Source organism: Psammomys obesus, unplaced genomic scaffold, assembly GCF_907164565.1.
Source record: "Psammomys obesus unplaced genomic scaffold, mPsaObe1.curated_primary_1811, whole genome shotgun sequence".
Taxonomy (NCBI): domain Eukaryota; kingdom Metazoa; phylum Chordata; class Mammalia; order Rodentia; family Muridae; genus Psammomys; species Psammomys obesus.
Window position 1 is genome coordinate 7,431,012 of NW_026585691.1, and position 17,814 is coordinate 7,448,825.

General features: G+C 48.4%; 1 protein-coding gene across 2 annotated transcripts; it reads right to left on the reverse strand.

Annotated features, from left to right (window-relative positions):
- Nucleotides 1-2,873: 2,873 nt before the first annotated feature.
- Ccnb2 (cyclin B2) lies at nt 2,874-16,187 on the reverse strand. 2 transcript variants are annotated; one of them, XM_055596987.1, is made up of 9 exons: nt 16,081-16,187; nt 13,902-14,036; nt 13,697-13,810; nt 7,958-8,134; nt 7,695-7,853; nt 5,427-5,663; nt 4,946-5,086; nt 4,220-4,330; nt 2,874-3,207 (listed from the first exon to the last, which is right to left on the reverse strand). In XM_055596987.1, the coding sequence occupies exons 1-9, from the start codon at nt 16,102-16,104 to the stop codon at nt 3,097-3,099; spliced, it is 1,209 nt and encodes a 402-aa protein (XP_055452962.1). In that variant the 5' UTR covers nt 16,105-16,187; the 3' UTR covers nt 2,874-3,096. The 2 variants fall into 2 exon arrangements, with proteins under 2 accessions (XP_055452962.1, XP_055452955.1); XM_055596980.1 differs by having other exon boundaries at nt 13,893-14,036.
- Nucleotides 16,188-17,814: the final 1,627 nt, after the last annotated feature.

A 17,814-nucleotide genomic window follows, 5' to 3' on the forward strand; every position in this document is an offset into this window, starting at 1 on the left:
ATGCAGAGACCCACAGCCAAACATTAGGTGGAGCTCAGGGAATCTTATGGAAGAGGATGAAGGATTGAAGAAGCCAGAGAGGTTAAGGACACCATGGGAAACCTACAAAATCAACTAACCCGGGCCTGTGGGGCCTCAAAGAAACTGAACCACCAACCAAAGAGCATGCTTGGGACCGACCTAGGCCCCCTTCACATATATAGCAGATGTGCGGATTGGTTTTCATGTGGGTCTCCTAAGAGCAGGAGCAGGGCCTGACTCTCTGTTGCCTGCTTTTGGACCCCTTTCCCCAAACTGGGTGCCTTAGACTAGCCTCAACCCAATATGCCAAGGCAGGCTGGTATCCAAGGGAGACCTAATCCTTTTCTGAGAGTAAAGGGAAGGGGAAGTGGGGTAGGGGATGGGTGAGGAAGGGACTTGGAGGAGGTTGTGAAAGCTGCAATCAGGATGTAAAGTAAATAAATTAATGAAGGAGGAGGAGGGGGAGGAACATCCAGTATTTTCTGCACATGGGCCTGGCCTAAATATAAGCAGGAGGATAAGAAAATGGTCCCTATAAGCGTATGGAACTACTTAGTGAGTAAACCATCGAGGCACAAAGTCTCAGAGGCTGTGAGCAGATCCTGGCATGGGCTAAGAGTAAACGGACCAGTTCCTTGCTGGGTGAAGCCTGAGAGGCCGCTGCGGTCTGTGTTTCCTAAGTGTTTCACATTTTCTGCCAGGTGTCATCAGTATAGGCAGTACTTTCAAGGCAGACCCCCGAGGCAACAGGGGGCCACATTAGGTGCCAACTCCCTCACTGCTGCAAGGTCAGGAGAACAGGAAGCAGTTAATCAGCTGGGGCTTCCAGGTCAGCCTGCTGCGTGCTGAGCACCCGGGGTGGTTCTCATTCTAGGTCCTGGCTTCCCTATTATTTTGGTGTTATTGTTTTTGTGGGGTTGTTTTTTGAGACAGGGTTTCTCTGTGTAGCCCTGACTATCCTGGAACTGGATCTGTAGACCAGGCTGGCCTTGAATTGGAATTTTGACTGCCTCTGCCTCCCGAATGCTGAGATTAAAGCTGTGTGCCACCATCACCTGGCTCTCGCTTCCCAGAGTTAAAAAATATCCACTTTTTGTGGCTCTGGATACTGTTCTTTCCAACTCAGATTGGAGACCCTCAGCCTGCCCCTCTGGTCCCTATGGCCAGGGCATCCTCTGAGCTCAGAGCATACTATTATCCTAGGTGACAAGTGTCCTCGGAGGTAGGGACTCTGATAACTTTCCTTCGTAAACAGATCACCTGATATCAGAGATGACTCCAGACTCTCCATGTTGGGGATCTACCATCCCTGTGACTGCTTTCTGTTCCAGGTGCTACTCGCACAACCTTGAAGCCTTGGCCTCATGGCTGAATAGTGAAATGTAATAAAAAAGGTGGATAAGATTAGCCAGGTCCTGTTAAAAAACATAACAGTTGCAAGCAGCCTTGGCCTGAATACAGGCCTAGCCAGGGCCTAAAACCTTGCCGGCCAGCCTGAAAGGACCCATGAACTGTAAGTACCCTCTTTTCGTTGCATGACACTAGACTAAGGGTCCCATCACAGGTGTGAAGCTCCCTAAAGCCACCAACCTGTTCATCCAGGGACCGGATAGTAAGTAATGTGCTGGTCACCAGAGGCAGTGCCAGGCCTGTGTGCCAGTTGTGGCTGGTAATTAAAATTGCTTCTCTGAGATTTCTGCAAATGACTAACACTAGAATTCCTGAACTGGTGGGTGGACAGGTCCCAGAATGAGGCAGCTCCCGACCCTGAACTTCGTAGAAGCTATTCATGATGAATCTTAGCTCTAGGCTCTCCTTAGTAGACCACTGGCTGGCCTTTCGGAATCTGGCTACCTCCAGCTCCGTGACCTTGGGGAGCTCCTGATCACTGCGCGCTTTGACCTTGGGTTATGAGAGTGTGTGACTATAGCAGAGCAGTGGCCATCACGTTAGCTGTGTTCAATGAGCTTGGTAAATGGGGCTTCTGGCATCTGGTGGGGCTCACAAGAAAGTGGTTCTTAGGGCAAATCAAGAGTTTTTAAGGTCTGGTAGCATCGACAAATGGAGCCATAGAGGACCTGGCCCTGAGCCCCAATGGGCAAGAACAAGATGACAATGTGGCCCTAAGGAAGACTAAAGAGGAAAGCAAGAGACGGCAAGGGGCTGGAGGGTCAGCTGTGGAAAGCCCACTGTCTCGCCCCAGCCTCTGTAGGGCACACTAGCTGGTACTAGCTGCTCCCTGTTGACAGGCTGGACAAGCACATCCAGGCTGACTAGAGAAAGCAGAGAGCCCTGGCTGAGACATCTATTCCAAGATTCCTCTGAAGTCTCCACTCAGCAGCCTTCTCAAACCCTAGGTAGAATTAGATCCTCGGATACTCAAAAAACAAACAAAACCCTTTTGGTCAGGTGTGGTCTCAATTGAGACATTTACATGCACGAACGCAGCCACCTCTATTTCTAGTCCTCTTGTTAGCAGAGCCTAAAGAAAAAAGAGGGTAATAAGATTTGGGGGCTATCTCCCTCCATTTCTCAGGCACACAGCACCTGATTTTGGATACAGGCATCCAAGCCGTTGGTCACCAAGTCTAGCCAGGGACTGCCTTGGGTTAGGGAAAAAACAGATACTTTCTTGGCTTGATCCTGTATGCTCACTGTCACTTACTCATGACCTTAAAGTTTAAAGACTCTAAAAGGACTGCTTGTCAATCTCTGTCCCCAAGAGCTAATTTTCATCTGAATACAAAGCTCTATCTGCTACTTACACCCATTCAAAAGCTAAACATGGTTATAATAGCTCAGGTTACATTTCTTCAGTGCAGACTATACAAACATACACGGGATACCTTAAGAAAATCAATAGCTTTATTTTTCATCAATATGGAGCACAGTTAGGGTAGGCCACTCTACATTTCTTCAGTATAGAGTATACAAGTATACACGGGATGCCTTAAGAAAATCAATAGCTTTATTTTTCCTCAATACACAATTAGAAAATTAGGCTGAGAAGAGATCTGGTGAAGTAAACTAAAGTATGTACAAAATCCGAGAAGAGCAGGGCGGAAGCCCGACTGCCTAGGGCCTGCCCAGCAGAGGGGAGGCCAGGTCTTTGATGGTTGTGGAGTTCAGCTGAGGGATCGTGCTGATCTTCAGCAGTCTGCTGCTGGCGTACTTGTTCTTGACCGCCTGCAGAAGTCAGCTGTGGTTAAGTATGTTTCAGCACCTCAGGGTGTACCCAGCCTGTCCCACAGGTGAGAAGGGCTATGACTGCCGTCTCTAGATAGTCTGATGATGCATCAGCCCTGGGCCTCTCCCTCTTAACACCCTGGACCAGGTTGGCCCCTCCAACCCTGCGGGTCACACAGACAACTGGGGAAATAGAGTTTCAGGATATCTGTCATTGCTAAGTCATACTGGGAAGGGCGGCACCAACTGGAAATAGGGGCTGGAGAGATGGCTCTGTAGTTAAGAGCACTGGCAGCTCTTGAGAGAAGCTGGGTTCAGTGCCAGCATCCACATCCAGGGGCCCACAACCATCTGTAGCCTGTAACTCCAGTCCTAGGGGATCAGACACTCTTCTGGCATGTATGTGATACGCAGGCAAAACCCCCCCACACATATGGCAATAAAAGCGTGTGGTCGCCTGTAATCCCAGCACTCTGGGAGGCAGAGGCAAGCTGTGCGTTTGAGCCCAGCCTGGTCCAGGACAGCCAAGGCTACACAGAGAAACCCTGTCTCAGAAAAACCAGAAAGACAAAAGTGTGTGGCAACTAGTCCAAATCCCAGCTAGTGTGCCTCTGCAGTTTGCAGTCAGACCACAAGTCTGTTAGCAAGCAGTCTTGTGGTGAGGACACAAATGCTTTTTTGTTCTCTCTCACTGGATCCTGACGAGTATTCTGACATTTTCTGTCCCACAGGCCCAGCACACCCCCAAGTTTCCCCTCTTAGGACCGTCTCCCTTCTCCATGTTTGTTCACTAGAGGGGGCTGTCTCTCCCCAGATCCACGGGAAACAGCCCTCTCGGCTTCTGCCCTACTCGGGACTCTGATGCAAGGGTGGGAAGCCACGGGCTGGCTGACCGCACACTGGCTGGCGCTAGCCGAGGGGAGCCGGTCAGCGCGCTCCCTTCCTTACAGACTGTCAGACAACGTGCTTGCCAGGGGCACCCTTCCACACTGCCCAGGACCCCAGCACTTACGATGAACTTTGTGAGGTTTTCGTTGACTTTCACCACGTTCTTGGCCATGTGCTGCATGACTTCCAGGACTTCACTCTCCATGTATCCCGTGTAGTACTGCTGCTTTAAGTTCTGAAATACAACCAGGAGGACATGAAGGGGCAGCATGCTTCCTGCCTTTCCTACACGCCCCATCTGTGTAAGAGCTGTCAGGAAGCAGGGCTACCGACTCTTCAAGATCTGAAAGGGCATCCCAGTGAAACCCTGTATCACAGACAACTGGAGATAGAGCTGTGACCGCACATGCCTCGCCTGTGTGAGAGCCTGGGCTCAATCCCCAATACCACCAAAATTAAAAATTAATTGAATTATTAATTTAATTTTAAAGCAGTGGGAAAACTCTTACCATGTAAAACTCAGTTAGTCTTCCCCTGTCCAGCCATTTCCCCAGCACATACAGCATGGAGAGCTGCACACGTTTGGAGGACACCCCAGCAGCAAGCATACTTGCCACCCCTTGCTGGAAAAAGGGGCAGAGTGGAAACACACACACACACACACACCCCTTCTCTCCAGAGTGCACTCTGCCTCACAGCCAGGTTGGCAGTGCCATTCTAAGCTTGAGGCCCAGCCATGCACCCTCTGCACTGTGGGCGGAGGGAATGGCTCAGAGCATGTGCCTTGCAAGCGCTGGGACCAGAGTGCATGCCACAAGGCTCCAGGTGCAGCCTCCTTTCTCCCACTCACCCATTTTCCTTGGCCCAGCACCTTCTGCGACAAACAGGAAGCGGCGGCTGCGACCTGGGAGGGGTGGTAGTGCGCCATGTCGTAGTCCGCGAGCGTCAGCTCCATCAGGTACTTGGCTAACGTGTGTTGCTCCACGTCGACCTGGAGAGCAGCGCCCTCTGAGTGTCTCCACAGAGGAGGGAGGCCTCGGGGCCCGCCCGCCTCTCTAGGGAAGCTTTCTCCTCAGGCTGCGGTTCTCAGCCTTCCTAATGCTGTGGCCCTTTGATACAGCTCCTCATGCTGCTGCTGCGGTGACCTCAACCATAGAACTGTTCTCATTGCTACCACAGAACTGTAACTTCGTTACTGTTCTGACTCATAATGTAAATATCTGATAAGACGATGGTCTTAAGTGACCCCAAAGGGTTTGTGACCCACAGGTTGAGAACCGCTGTCTTATGTTTTGGGGTGAGACTGAGTACAAGTCAACTTCCCCACTCACCTCCCCGGCTTTTGAGGCCCGTCTTAGGAAGTGGAGTGGCAAAGGCCGGCCCAACTCAAATTTCAGCTCCTTCAAAATCAAAGTCTCCATTTCTCGGATTTGGGAACTGGTGTAAGCATTGTCTGTGATGTAAACAAAGTCTTCAATATTTGGAGAAAACATTTCCTCATATTTGGAAGCCAAGAGCAGAGCTGTGATCCCAACTAGCTGCAGCTTCTTCCGGCAGACCGGCTGAGCCTAATTGAAGACAAATATATCTCGTCACCACCCACCAGGTCTGGCTGGGGCGCCAGTGGACAGGGTGAGAAGCCAGGCTCCTGCAGGTCACAGGAGACCTGGATGGTGGCAGTAAGAGCCATCATAGAGCACACAATGTTACTGTAGTGACTGCTGGGCCCAGTGAGAAAGTTCAAATACACACCATTTCATTGGGTCCTCCCTTAAACCCTGGAAAGGTCATTTTTACAACAGATGACCTGACACCAAAGATCTAGGTAACGGTCTAAGTGTCCTCAGTGGCCTTGACCTGTACTGACTGTGTGTGTGGTCTGTACAGAGATAAAGCGCCAAAAAAAAAAAAAAAAAAAGGGAAATGAATGGTGGACTGAAATATTCCCTACCCAAAGTACACCCTTGTACCCAAAGTACAACCACCTTGAAAAAGCTATCAAAACAAATAGCAAAAGACGCACAAAATCTCTCATCAATGCTTCGGAGATGGGGGAAGGACCTCGGTGCACTACAGTGTTTAGTGTGTGCTTTGAACCTCCTAAAGTAGGGCTGGTGGGGCAGGTCAGCTGCACAGGTTTGACAGCTGCAAACCTGGACCTGAGTTCTGGAATCCACCAGGTGGAAGGAGGGACCAGCTCCTCCACAGGTGCTGCATGTAAGTGTAAATCCCTTAAAACAGAAGGGCAGAGAGAGACCTCAGTGGGTACAGGGGCACGCTGCCAAGCCTGATGACCTGAGGTCAACTCCTGGAACCCACACGACAGAGGTGAACAAATTCCCAAGTTGTTGTCTTCCCTCTCCCTGTGTGCTGTGGTAACCCAAGGAAAGTGTGATTGTTCTAGGTTTCCTTTTTAACTAGGACTTTGCTCTTCTTGCTTCTGCTTTCATTACCGAGGTCTATATAAAATATTATTGCATTTTCCTGCCCAGTGAGTATAATTCCAGGGGTCTGGAATTTAAGTGATAACTGTCACCATATCGTACTTGTCCTAACCGTATTTCATGAGTATTGACCTTTAAATGAGCCCGTGTCTGCAAGGGCGCTGATGTAGACGGACCCTCGCTCCTCCCTCAGGGCTGGGTGTAGAGCTCAGTGGAGAGTTGCTCGCTTCACAGGCTCAAAGCTGTGGGGCTCCACTGTCAGTAGCCAGGAAGTAAAAGAATATATCTGATGCCTCGTCTAGCCACTCAGCAGCTTGTGAATTAACAGGTGATGATAAATATTTCAAAAGCAGCTGGAGATTCTCTGTCAGCCCTTCACCAGTATCCCTGCTCCTTGTTTTTGGAAGAATTTGGTCTCATTTCAGTGAATTGTATTTCAATTCTAGAAGCCACTGAATGACTGACTCTTTCGCTCAGCTCGTTCTGAGGTAAGGAAACATTGACACCGAGAAGATCAGATATTGAAAATGGCAGGGGCAGGGCGGAACATCTGCATCAAAGCCATCAGGCTTCGGCTCGCTTCTGCGCCACTCGATGGCATACTTTCCCCAGAGAGTGACTGCAGCTATGAACCAAATCTCCTAAACCCAGCATGCTCCAAGACCCAAAATGTTCTGAATGTTGACATGACACCCATATGTGAAAAATTCAATACCTGTCCTCACGTGACAAGCTGCAGTCAAAACATAAGCACGCTAAAATTAATGAATAAAACTACCTTTATGCTGGTAGTATAAGGTATACATGCATGACCTCACAGCTCAGGAGTAGAACCAGGGCCCATCCCCAAGATACTTCCATTATCTATGCGCAAATAAAATCAAATTAAAAAAAAAAAAAAATTCTGGCCAGAGCAGTTCAAGAAAGGGTACTTCGCCTATGTGTTCTGGGGCCTTTGCTCACGGGCTAACAGGATTGCCCAGAGTTGTTCGGCAGCATCAAGGGCCCGACAGCTTTGGCCTACTCCCATTTTAGCAACTGAAATTCTCTGGCTTCTCAGCACTGCTGCCAGTCTTTTCCTTCAGGAGCCCCAGCTCACTTTCCATTTGAGAAGCATCAGGGCCACATTCCCGGGCTACCAGCAGCCGTCCTCACCTGCAGGAACCGGTCCATGATGGCGATGCACATGTAGAGTGTTTCCTGCAAAAGCCGGAACTTGGAATGGACTTGGACCAGCCAGTCCACCAGGATGGCCCGCATACGTCCATTTATATCTCTTCCATCTAAGAAGTGTGGGTTGATGGACTGCAAAACCTGTTGGCGGAATTCAAAAGTGTAACAAGTTGATGTCATTTCCTCCCCACGTCCCTGCTAAAGTCCACACTGCTTATCCAACCCAATCATAAAGGCCTGCCCACCTCAAGCTGCCTAAGGTACTGGTAGATGTCCTTCACGTAGTCGCTGCAGAGCTGAGGGTTCTCTCCGTCCTCGTTGTCTATATCCTCAATCTTGCAGAGCAGAGCATCAGAGAACGCTTGGCAGAGGCTCTCCTCCTTCATGGAGACATCTTCAGGGACGGGCAAAGGATCCTGTACCTGTAAGTGGAAGACTTTATTTAGCACACCGCTGGAGAGCCAGTACCCGGCATCCTTCAGTGTTGCTACAACGTGTGGCTGGTTTCCTGTCTCCTGTCAGCTTCTGGGTATTAATCAGATAGCTGTGTTCACTCTTATGTTAGCCCTCACACAGTAGATATTCAGCAAGGGATGCGAGTGACCACAGGGGCAGAGAACACTGTGATTGATGGCTCCCTGGCAGCAACCTCTCCCGCACTCATGATCTATCTATTCCACTACTTCCATCTAAATTAAGACCCTGGCAAGCAGAGAATAGAAGGGCATATTCCAGTCCGTGGATAAAGCAGGAGGACAAAGACTTTAGCAAGGACATAGCCCTGTACTTTATGTACTTATGCTGACAGAATGATTACTTATAAAATTAACACAAAAAGTTAAGCAGCTCAAACAAATATTTCATAATGAAGTATAAATAAACCATTATTTCAAAAAGAGTAAGTGGCCCTTATGCAATTGCCGAACAGGACTTCTAGACCATAAAGAACATGTATTAAGGGAATAAAGCACAAGACTAGAGCACAGTTCATGAAGTCCAGCAGGTTTAAAAGATGGGTGTGCCTACTCAGGCCTGCAATCTCGGTACTGGGGAGACCGGGGTAGAAGGATAGCTTAGAGCTGAAATCCAGCCCGAGCTACAGAGCGATGGAATTCCAGGTTAACCTAGGTTAGAGTGAGAACATAATTCAAAAACAGCAAAAAATAAAACAAAACCACACAGGTAATTTTAATTAAGTTGAAGAGTAAGAATTTCTAGTAAGAAACGAGGGGTGGAGGGTGAGAGGAGGCCAGCTCAGAACACGCTCTGCCTCTTGAAGGGACACCCTGAGAAAGGCCCAGGCCAACAAGGGCGAAGCAGACATGCCTGCCACTTACTCAGAATTTACAAACCTCAGGGAACTAGGATGGGTACGGTGCAGTGTCCGGGGGGGGGGAGTGAACTCTTTCCAAGACTGTCACTGTTTAGACCTAAGGGTTGCATGGTCTGTGCGGTGTCTGCTGTATAGTTTAAATAAGTGAACCTGGGTGAGGCGCCCAGAGCATCATTGCTCAGGTGAGCCTGGGCTACAGAGCGAGTTCAGGGCCAGCTATGCTGCATAGTGGGAGTCTGTCTCAAAATTGCAGTGTTGAAATAATACGATAAGATGACAACAAAGGTGAAGACTGGTGCTGCATCACTTCACTCCCGTGACGGGGAAGCTGGGATCTCTGGGCTGCGTGGAACGGTTACCGGATGCTGGAGAGTAGAGGAAAGGGTAGGGTGGAGACCACGGTCAGCGGGCTCTAAGTCACGGGAGTCGGAGGTATGCTGGGGCACAGCAGGACAACAGAGGGCAACCGTGCTGGTAGCCATGGAAAGCTCCTCTCTTTTAGTTGAACACTGACAATTACTGAAACTAAAGTGCTTTGGCTCCCAGAGCTAAGGCAACTTGCTTTTCTAGATTCCTGCCCTCCCAGCACCGGCACAGCACACAACTCGTCTCTGGAGCTACCTTTAGCAATGGCCAACTGCAGACAGAAAAGGAAGACTTCGCTGGGAGTGGCGGCACACGCCTTTAACCCCAGCACCCCAGCACGTGGTAGACAGAAGCAGGCAGATCTCTATGAGTTCGAGGCCAGCCTGGTCAACAGAGTAAATTTCAGAACAGAACCCCCCCTCACAGGCCCTTTCCTGAAGGCAGCCTGTGCTGCTCCTGGCCGCTGTCCCTCAGAACATGCTGCACCTCTCCACAGCTAAGAGGAAGGACATGTTTCCCCGGTAAGAATGGTCCCAGAGAGAAATGATAAACGTTTAATCTTCAGTTGCATGTTATAGTGTGTGTGTGTGTGTGTGTGTGTGTGTGTGTGTGTTTTAAAAGGTCACATGGCCTCAAAAACAAGTGTCATTTTTATGTATCAGTAAAAAAAAATATCATAAACATGAAATTTAAACATTAGTTAGGATCAGAAGTTTAAACATTTGCTCTTAAAACTGAATTACTAAAAGCAGTTTTAGGGCAGGTGCGGTGAAGCTGCACTTGGGAGGCAGAGTAGGCAGACCTCTGTTGAGTTCTAAGCCAGCCTGGTCTACAAAGCAAATTCCTGGACAGCCAGGGCTGCTACACAGAGGAATCCTGTCTCAAAAACAAAACAAAACAAAAGCAAAAACAAAAAAATGCCCAAAACACTCCCCCCCCCCCAAAAAAAACATTTTAAAATGACAGTAGTATGCAAATTAAAGCCTTCATGCTAGACTAAGGAAGAAGCCTATTGGTTGTCAGAGACAACTGAAAAGCCCAATCAGAAGCCAGGAATGTGCCACCAGCCTTAACTCAGGAGCCTCTTATTTGGAGGGGCGGAAGGCAGGGTGGGGAGTGAGGTGGCAGAAGGCGCAAGCGCAGTGAGCTCAGGTTTTGCCGGGCAGGCTTCTTCCGGACGCAGGGTCTTGCTGTGTAGCACCAGGCTGTCCTGGCCCTTCCACTCTTACTGCCTCAGCCTCCGTGCTGGGAACACGGGGTGGACCGCCAAGCCCAGCAATTCACTCTACTTAGGGTGGAAAAGTGCAGCACTAGAACGCCGACTCTGAACACGCAAACGCGGCGCAGTGGACAAGCACACGTGGTCGCTCAGCAAGGCGGTGGTGCAAGCAGAGCCTTCGCTGGAACCAGGCACCTTCAGGGACACGGCACCTGACACCAGGGGGCTTAGCCCTCTGTGCTCTACCTGTTTCCGTTCTACAGTTGTTTCTTGTGCATTTCATTTCTTGCATTTACAAAACCAAGTGCACTGGGCTTATTATTTTTCACTTGCAGTTCTTCTTTCTCTTGAGACAGGGTGCCACGTAGCCCAGGCTGACTCTGAACTCCATGAACTTGAACTGACTCTCCATCCTACCCTCTCAGTGCCAGCACACGCTGCTTTTGTAATGCTGTGGAGGGAGTGGACCTTCCCGAGTAGACCCTGAGCTTCCTGGTCTGCCTGGACGCTAGCTACCTACCTGCCCAGTGCAGAGCCAACACCCTTCTTCCCTCAAACTACTCAGTGTTTAGCAAGGCTTGTAACTCGGAAGAGCACTGGTGTCCATCCCCAAATGCTGCGTGATAAAGACCGTGGGTGCCCGAATGAAGTCTTAGCCATTTGAGAAGCAGCTGCCTCATCCACACAGCAAGGTTTGCACAGCTCTCATTCTGGAGACATCTGCTTCCATGGACATTCTGGGGACGCTCCTGGCACTGCTAGGCTCCACTGGCAGTGTGTATAAGGTGGCGGCAGAGACACCTGTAGGGCAGGTATCAGCCAGGGCTCAGCAGGAGGAGGCTCTCCTGCCAGGCGTGCGGCTCTTGTACCTACACTGTCTACACTTCGGACTTGATGATCCCAGCACTGAGACTCTGAAATCAGTGTCTGAGTTGAAATAACTAACTGCTCCTCAATCCCTGGAAACTTCTAAAGTCACAACGTCCAGCACATACAAGTGGTGTTTTAGCATTTGTTTTTTGGTTACACGTATGTGTGTGTGCAGGTGCCCACAGAGGCCAGAGTGGAGCCCCTGTAGCTGAAGTTATGTGAGCCACCCAACTCCAGCGCTGAGAACCAACTCCGGCCCTCTGTAAGAGGAGCACGTGCACTCGACCACTGAGGCCTCTCTCTCTGGCCCCAAGGTGACTTTTAGATAGACTGAGTTCTTAACCTATGCTGTGTCTGAAAGAGTGGCCTCAATTCTGTTAGAGAACAGAGAAAAAGCAGTCAGCCATAGAATAAAGGAAACCAGAAAGAGGGGCACATTGAAGGTCACAGGAAGAAACAACTGTCTTTCTTCTTTGTTTTTCAAAACAGGGTTTCTCTGTGTAGCCTTGGCTGTCCTAGATCTCCCTTCATAGATAGAGCAGGCTGTCTCAAACTCAGAGAGATCTACCTGCCTGTCTCCCTGAGTGCTGGGATTAAAGGTGTGCGCCACAATGCCCAGCTTCTTTTTTCTTTTATAACACTCTTATTTCTCAATGTTGAGGACTGACTTCTGGGTCTTTTACATGCTAGTTTCCACAGATGAGCTGCTACCCATCTTGATGGACAGATAGTTGCCTTTCTTCTTTGATTGTTTTATGTGAAAACCTCATTCATTCATTCATTTATAGACAAAGCAGCATAGGCTGAGCTGGCCTAGAACTTCCTATGTGGCCAAGGATGACCTTGAACTTTGACCCTTCTGCTAGGATTACAGATGGGGGCCAACATGACTAGTTCGTGCACTGCTGGGCAAACACCACCAGCTGAGCTACATCTCTTGACCCTGGAGCCTGACAGGGTTTCTCTGTGTTGTGTTGGCTGTCCTGAACTCACTTTGTAGACCAGGCTGACGGAAAACTCAGAGAGATCCTCCTGCCTCTGCCTCCCAAGTGTTGGTATTAAAGGTGGGCACCACCACCTCCAGGCAGCCTGAAATTTTTGAATGAAAGTCAATATTCAAAAATAATTCTGCCATTAATATTATACACAATTGCATCCTTTTAAGAGCGAATCTGATTTTACACAGGCGATAAGTGTTATAATCTCATTTTGCCACTTAATGTTCCAGACATTTTGACATCTTTAAATGCTGTACTAGTTCTCATCTGTGGGTGCATAGGATCTCATTAAATGTATTGACTGATCTCCCAGTTATTATTTCTGTCACATAAGAGACAGTCATCGGCCAGGCATGGTGGCAACACATGCCTGTGGTTCCAGCACTTAGGAGGGGCAAGGCAGAGAGACTGCTCTAAGTTTGAGGTCAGCCTGAGCTACACTGCAAGACCCTGAAAGCGAGGTGAGTGAGGAGGGAGGAGAGAGAATGGTCCTGTGAGATGGCTCAGTGGATAAAGGCACTTGCTGCCACCTTAACCCTGGGACCCACATGGAGAAAGGAGGAAAGCAGCTGTGGAAAGTCGTCATTTGAAGCACACACACACACACACACACACACACACACACACACACACAAACACACATGACAGAGAGACACAGAGAATGAAGTGATTATTACTATATCTTGGCACACAGACAATTTCTATCTCACAATAGCTGTATGGGAGGATATACAGACTTGAACTTAAAGAAAACAGGTAAGCAAGCCACCACGTCCCTTCACATTCTAACTCCAACTGAGCCACTCAGTCATAAGAGACCACCATTAATCAACGGCGAATTGAGGTATTATGTTATTTTTACATGGGATTCAGAATCAGAACAGTGGGCTTCCAGCTGTAAGGAAGTCATTCCAACTGTGTATTATTTTCGTAAAACCCACCACGTTGGGGGCTGGAGAAGATGACTGGGTGCTTGAGAACACGGGCTGCTCTTCCAGAGGACCCAGGTTTGTGCCCAGCACCCAGATGGCAGCTCACAACCATTGATAACTTCAGTTTCAAGGGGTCTGATGCCTTCTTTTTTGTCCTGAGGGCACCAGGCTCAACCACAGTGCACACGTTGTGCAGGCAAAGCACCCGTAGCCATAAAAATAAAATGAAAGGATTTAAGTGCAGGCTGTAAATCAGGGCCTCCTACCTTCGGAGCCAGCGCCTCCATCTGTACTGGTTTCACAGAAGCTGTAGGTTTCGGCTGTTTGTTGACATTTGTCACTTTGGTGGGCTGAACTGGTACTTTGATGTTTTGAGGTTTCTATAAGGGGAAGAACAGTGAGCAGGACGAGGCCACCAGTGCAGGCCCCGTATGGTGTGGCTCTCCTCAATTGTCGCATTACCTTTATTACCTTATCCACTTGGGTGGTTGTGGTTCTGGTTCTAACTTTATTTCCAATTTCTTCTAAAACTGCCCGCCGGATAGTCACATGGCTCTTAGCTTTCGAATTAAGTCCTGTGTCAATATTCTTCAAATCATTGGACACCTTAAAACAAAACAAAACACAGCCAACAACAAGCAAACAAATTAAAAAAAAAAAAAAAAAAGCCATTAAACACAGAGACAATGAAAAATACCTACTGACCTAATGTCAGATACTCCAATTCAGAGCCTCTCTAGGAAAAGTGAATAATGCTGAACTCTGTTTTAAAAGGGAAAGGAGCAGCTGGATATGGCTCTCAGTAGGTCAGAGCACTGGCTGCTCCTGCTGTGGACTGGGGTTCAATTCCCAGCACCCACACAGCAGCTTACGACTGTCTGTGACTCCAGTTCCAGGGGATCTGACGTGCTCTCCAGCCGACGCAGCACTACACACTCGGTGCACTTTATTTATGCACCTCAAATAAAAGCTTAATTTGTTTTGTTTTATTTTTCGAGACAGGGTTTCTCTGTGTAACAATCCTAGCTGTCCTGGAACTTGATCTGTAGACAAGGCTGGCCTAGAACTAACAGAGTTCTGCCTGTCTCTCTGCCTCCTGAGTACTGGGATTAGAGCTTTTTTTTTTAACTTAATCATTTTTTAAGGGAAAAAGGGTACATTTTAGGAAATCTAAAAATAGAATTTGAAATATCACTCTCAATTAGGCAAATCACCCACCTCTTTACCTATAACACAAAGATCTCCCTACCAATCTTATAAATTGTATTCAAGCAGTTTTTAAGACATCAAACACTCACAAACATTTATGAGAAATAATTACTTCTCATAAATAACCTGTCTCTTGTTAAGTGATCCTAGTGTTAAGTCATTTACTTAGAAACCTCCCTTCACAGAGTGTATCTGTAATGATAGAGCTTTGATACCAGTATTTAATAATAAGTCCAGTTGTTTAAAACTCCATGTTTCAGATTAAACACTAGTTTATGGATTATAATGCCAACCAAAGAATAAGAAATGGCACCCATAGAGATGGACCTTCAGAAACACAGCTTTTTAAAGCACAAACCCTCTCAAAAACATTTACAATGACAACAGAATGGGTAAAGAATTTTACCTCTTAAATATTGGGAGAGTTAAACTTGTACGAAAAAGAAAACAAACATATATAGTGTCAGTTGACCTTAATTGACTTTATCCAAAATATAGCTAAGAAATAAGATTTGCTTTCCATACCCAAAGTTTACACTGTGGCAAAGTAATAAATATTTATGGGAAAAAGTCCGTGAGAGTTAGGGACTCCCTGAGCCTAAAAAAAACTTTCCAATAGGATATCTTTTAAGCTGACCCATCAAGATAGCCCAGCTAAAACTGCAGCCCATCCCCAGAGAAGGACTTTAACTACCAGATAACTTGGAAGGGGCAACTAGACAAGACTTGCTTGTTACTGGCGGTTAGCTACAAGACATGAACCCTGACTGTATGTTCTTGCTTAGGATTCTGATCCCAGTAGCCAAGCTGTTCGACCTGACTGCTAGCACCCCACTGCTAATTGCACAGTATGCCTGAAAGTTCAGTGTCTTCTGAGTTAACGCCTGGTAATGAGGACTACGTTTGAATTGACGCGGAAGAGGAGCTAGCAATTTTTAACTAGAGGTCAATGGCAGCCAGCTGTGTCAGTGCGCTCTTGTTTTCAACAAAGCAGACCCAGGTACGAGTCAAACCTAAGTCAGCAATACTTTCATTCTCAAAAAGATTAAATGAATTTGGACTCCCCCTCCCCGCCCCCAACCGTCTGCAATCCTAGGGTCCAAATGTTGGTACTTTTCCTTTTACACTTGGGTAGGGGTTTGTTTTGTTTTTCAAGAGGGCAAACCCACACTTTAATGAACTTGGCCAGGAAGGCAGTGTGCAGGCGCGAACGGGGGAAGCTCAAACAAAGCAAACCGAAAAGTGTGAAAAGCAGAGAGATGGCACTGGGACGGCTCCCCGGTTCTTCCCAGCTCCTCCCGGTCCTCATCCCCAGCGCAGCCCTGAGCGGTGACAGCAATGGAGACCCCAGGCCTCTGGCCAGCTCTGGCCCGGTCGGGGCCTCGCCTGCAGCCTCCCGGCCGCCGGGCAGGGCAGGACACCGGAGCCCGGGCGCACTCACCGTCGGGCGTCGGAGCAGCGCCATGAGGGCCGCCCGGGAAGTGGGGACGAGGTGCAGCCAGCGGGGTCCGCCGCACCGTTGGGCGTCTCAGGGCCTCGCTGCTCCCCTCCCACGGCCCGGTCCGCGATTCAAATACCGCGCTGCTCATGCCCCATTGGGTGGCCGCACTCGCGGCGCGCGCCCCCCATTGGCTAAGCCGGGAGGCCTTTCTGCACGTTGATTGGCTGACTTTTATTTGCTTGTCATAGCAACCGGCGAGGCCATAGGGCTTTGTGGTGACCTTGACTACAATTTCCTTTTTAAACCCTAGTCCTAGAGATAATATAATTTTTCCTCCCACTGGAAGATGGTCTGAATTGGCGAGGGGGGGAAGAGGGACGGACCTCACCTAAGGACAGATGTCTTTAGAAGTTTGTTCTGGGTGGTTAGAAATGGACTCCAGAGAACAGCCTGGAAATGCTACTTCTGAGTTTGTTTCCTCTTCCGGAAACCTCCACTTGGGAGTTTGGATTGGTTTGGTCTCGGGACCAGTGTCTGGAGCCATTGTCTCCAGGTGGTTGAGGGCTATAAGATGATCGAGAATCGAATGCGTGCTTCATTCAGCCTTCATTAAAACAACAGATCCCCAACAGAGTCACAAATCAAGCTAAAAGTGATCTGTGTGAGTCCCAGCACAATACAGCCGGACTCACAATGTGGCCTGCGCAAGGTTTCAAAAGAAAAATAAGGTGTATCCCAAGTTGCCGACAGTGAGAAGAGGCCAAAGAACAGAATGTCACCCTGGGGGATAAAAGGTGGCGATCAAACCAGAGAAAGAAGACCAAGGTGGCTGTCGCTTAGTGGTACAGTGCATGTGCAAAGCCCTGAAGATGTGGTCAGCAGCACACAGGAGATGAAAACAACACAGAAAATGGTCCAGGGACCAGCAGATCAGGCTCCATGTGAAACTTGACTCACATCAGGCTTCCCCATCACTCCTTATTAGTTCAAGTCTCTTCTATTAGGGAAATAACAAACACTGATTGGAGAACCTGAAATAAGGCTAACTGATCAGGACCGATGCTCCCCAAACCCCTTGGCTGTAGCCTATCTCACATTTCCAATCTGAGTCTAAAGGACCAGTGTCCGACATTCCCACCTGGAAGACAGAAGTCCTCCACCATCAAAATTACACAAGGATGTGGGGAATCAAAGGAGTAGAAACAGCTGTTTATATTCCATTAATTTCTTTCTCTTAAATACCTGCTATGGGAAATGAAAGTTCTGTGGCTGCTCTGTCCATCACTCCGGACATGACAGATGTCATAAATAGCCGCCTCTTCCTGGAAAGCTTTGGTTTGGGTTGGGAAAGAAATGTGCTCTGTAGTTTGTACTGTGGCACACGCCTGTAATTCCAGCTACTTGGGAGGCTAAGGCAGGAAGATTCTTTCAGCTCACGGTTTCAGGGCCAGTTTGGCAACACAAGACATTTATTGTTAAATGAAATGATGCATTTAACAAAACAATGGGCTGTGCTTTTAAGTTACTGCAGTGAATTTTACAAGGGGTCTCACTCATCTTAAGCTGGTGTAGTTACGGATGACCTTGAATTTCTAATTCTCCTGCCTCCATTATGTATTCTCATTAGTGGGAATACAGGCATGCATTACCACAATTGTTATATACACGGCACTGGCAGTCAGAAGCCAGGGTTTCCTGAGTCCTAGGGACTCTACCACCTGAGCTGTGCTGGAT

Coding starts and splice junctions, on each gene's coding strand:
- Ccnb2 (XM_055596980.1), bottom strand. CDS start 16,104: ATGGCGCTGCTCCGACGCCCGACG. Junction 7,854..7,957: donor AGTACCTTAGGCAGCTTGAG/GTGGGCAGGCCT, acceptor TTCCGCCAACAG/GTTTTGCAGTCCATCAACCC. Junction 4,331..4,945: donor TGCTGGGCCAAGGAAAATGG/GTGAGTGGGAGA, acceptor GTTGTATTTCAG/AACTTAAAGCAGCAGTACTA.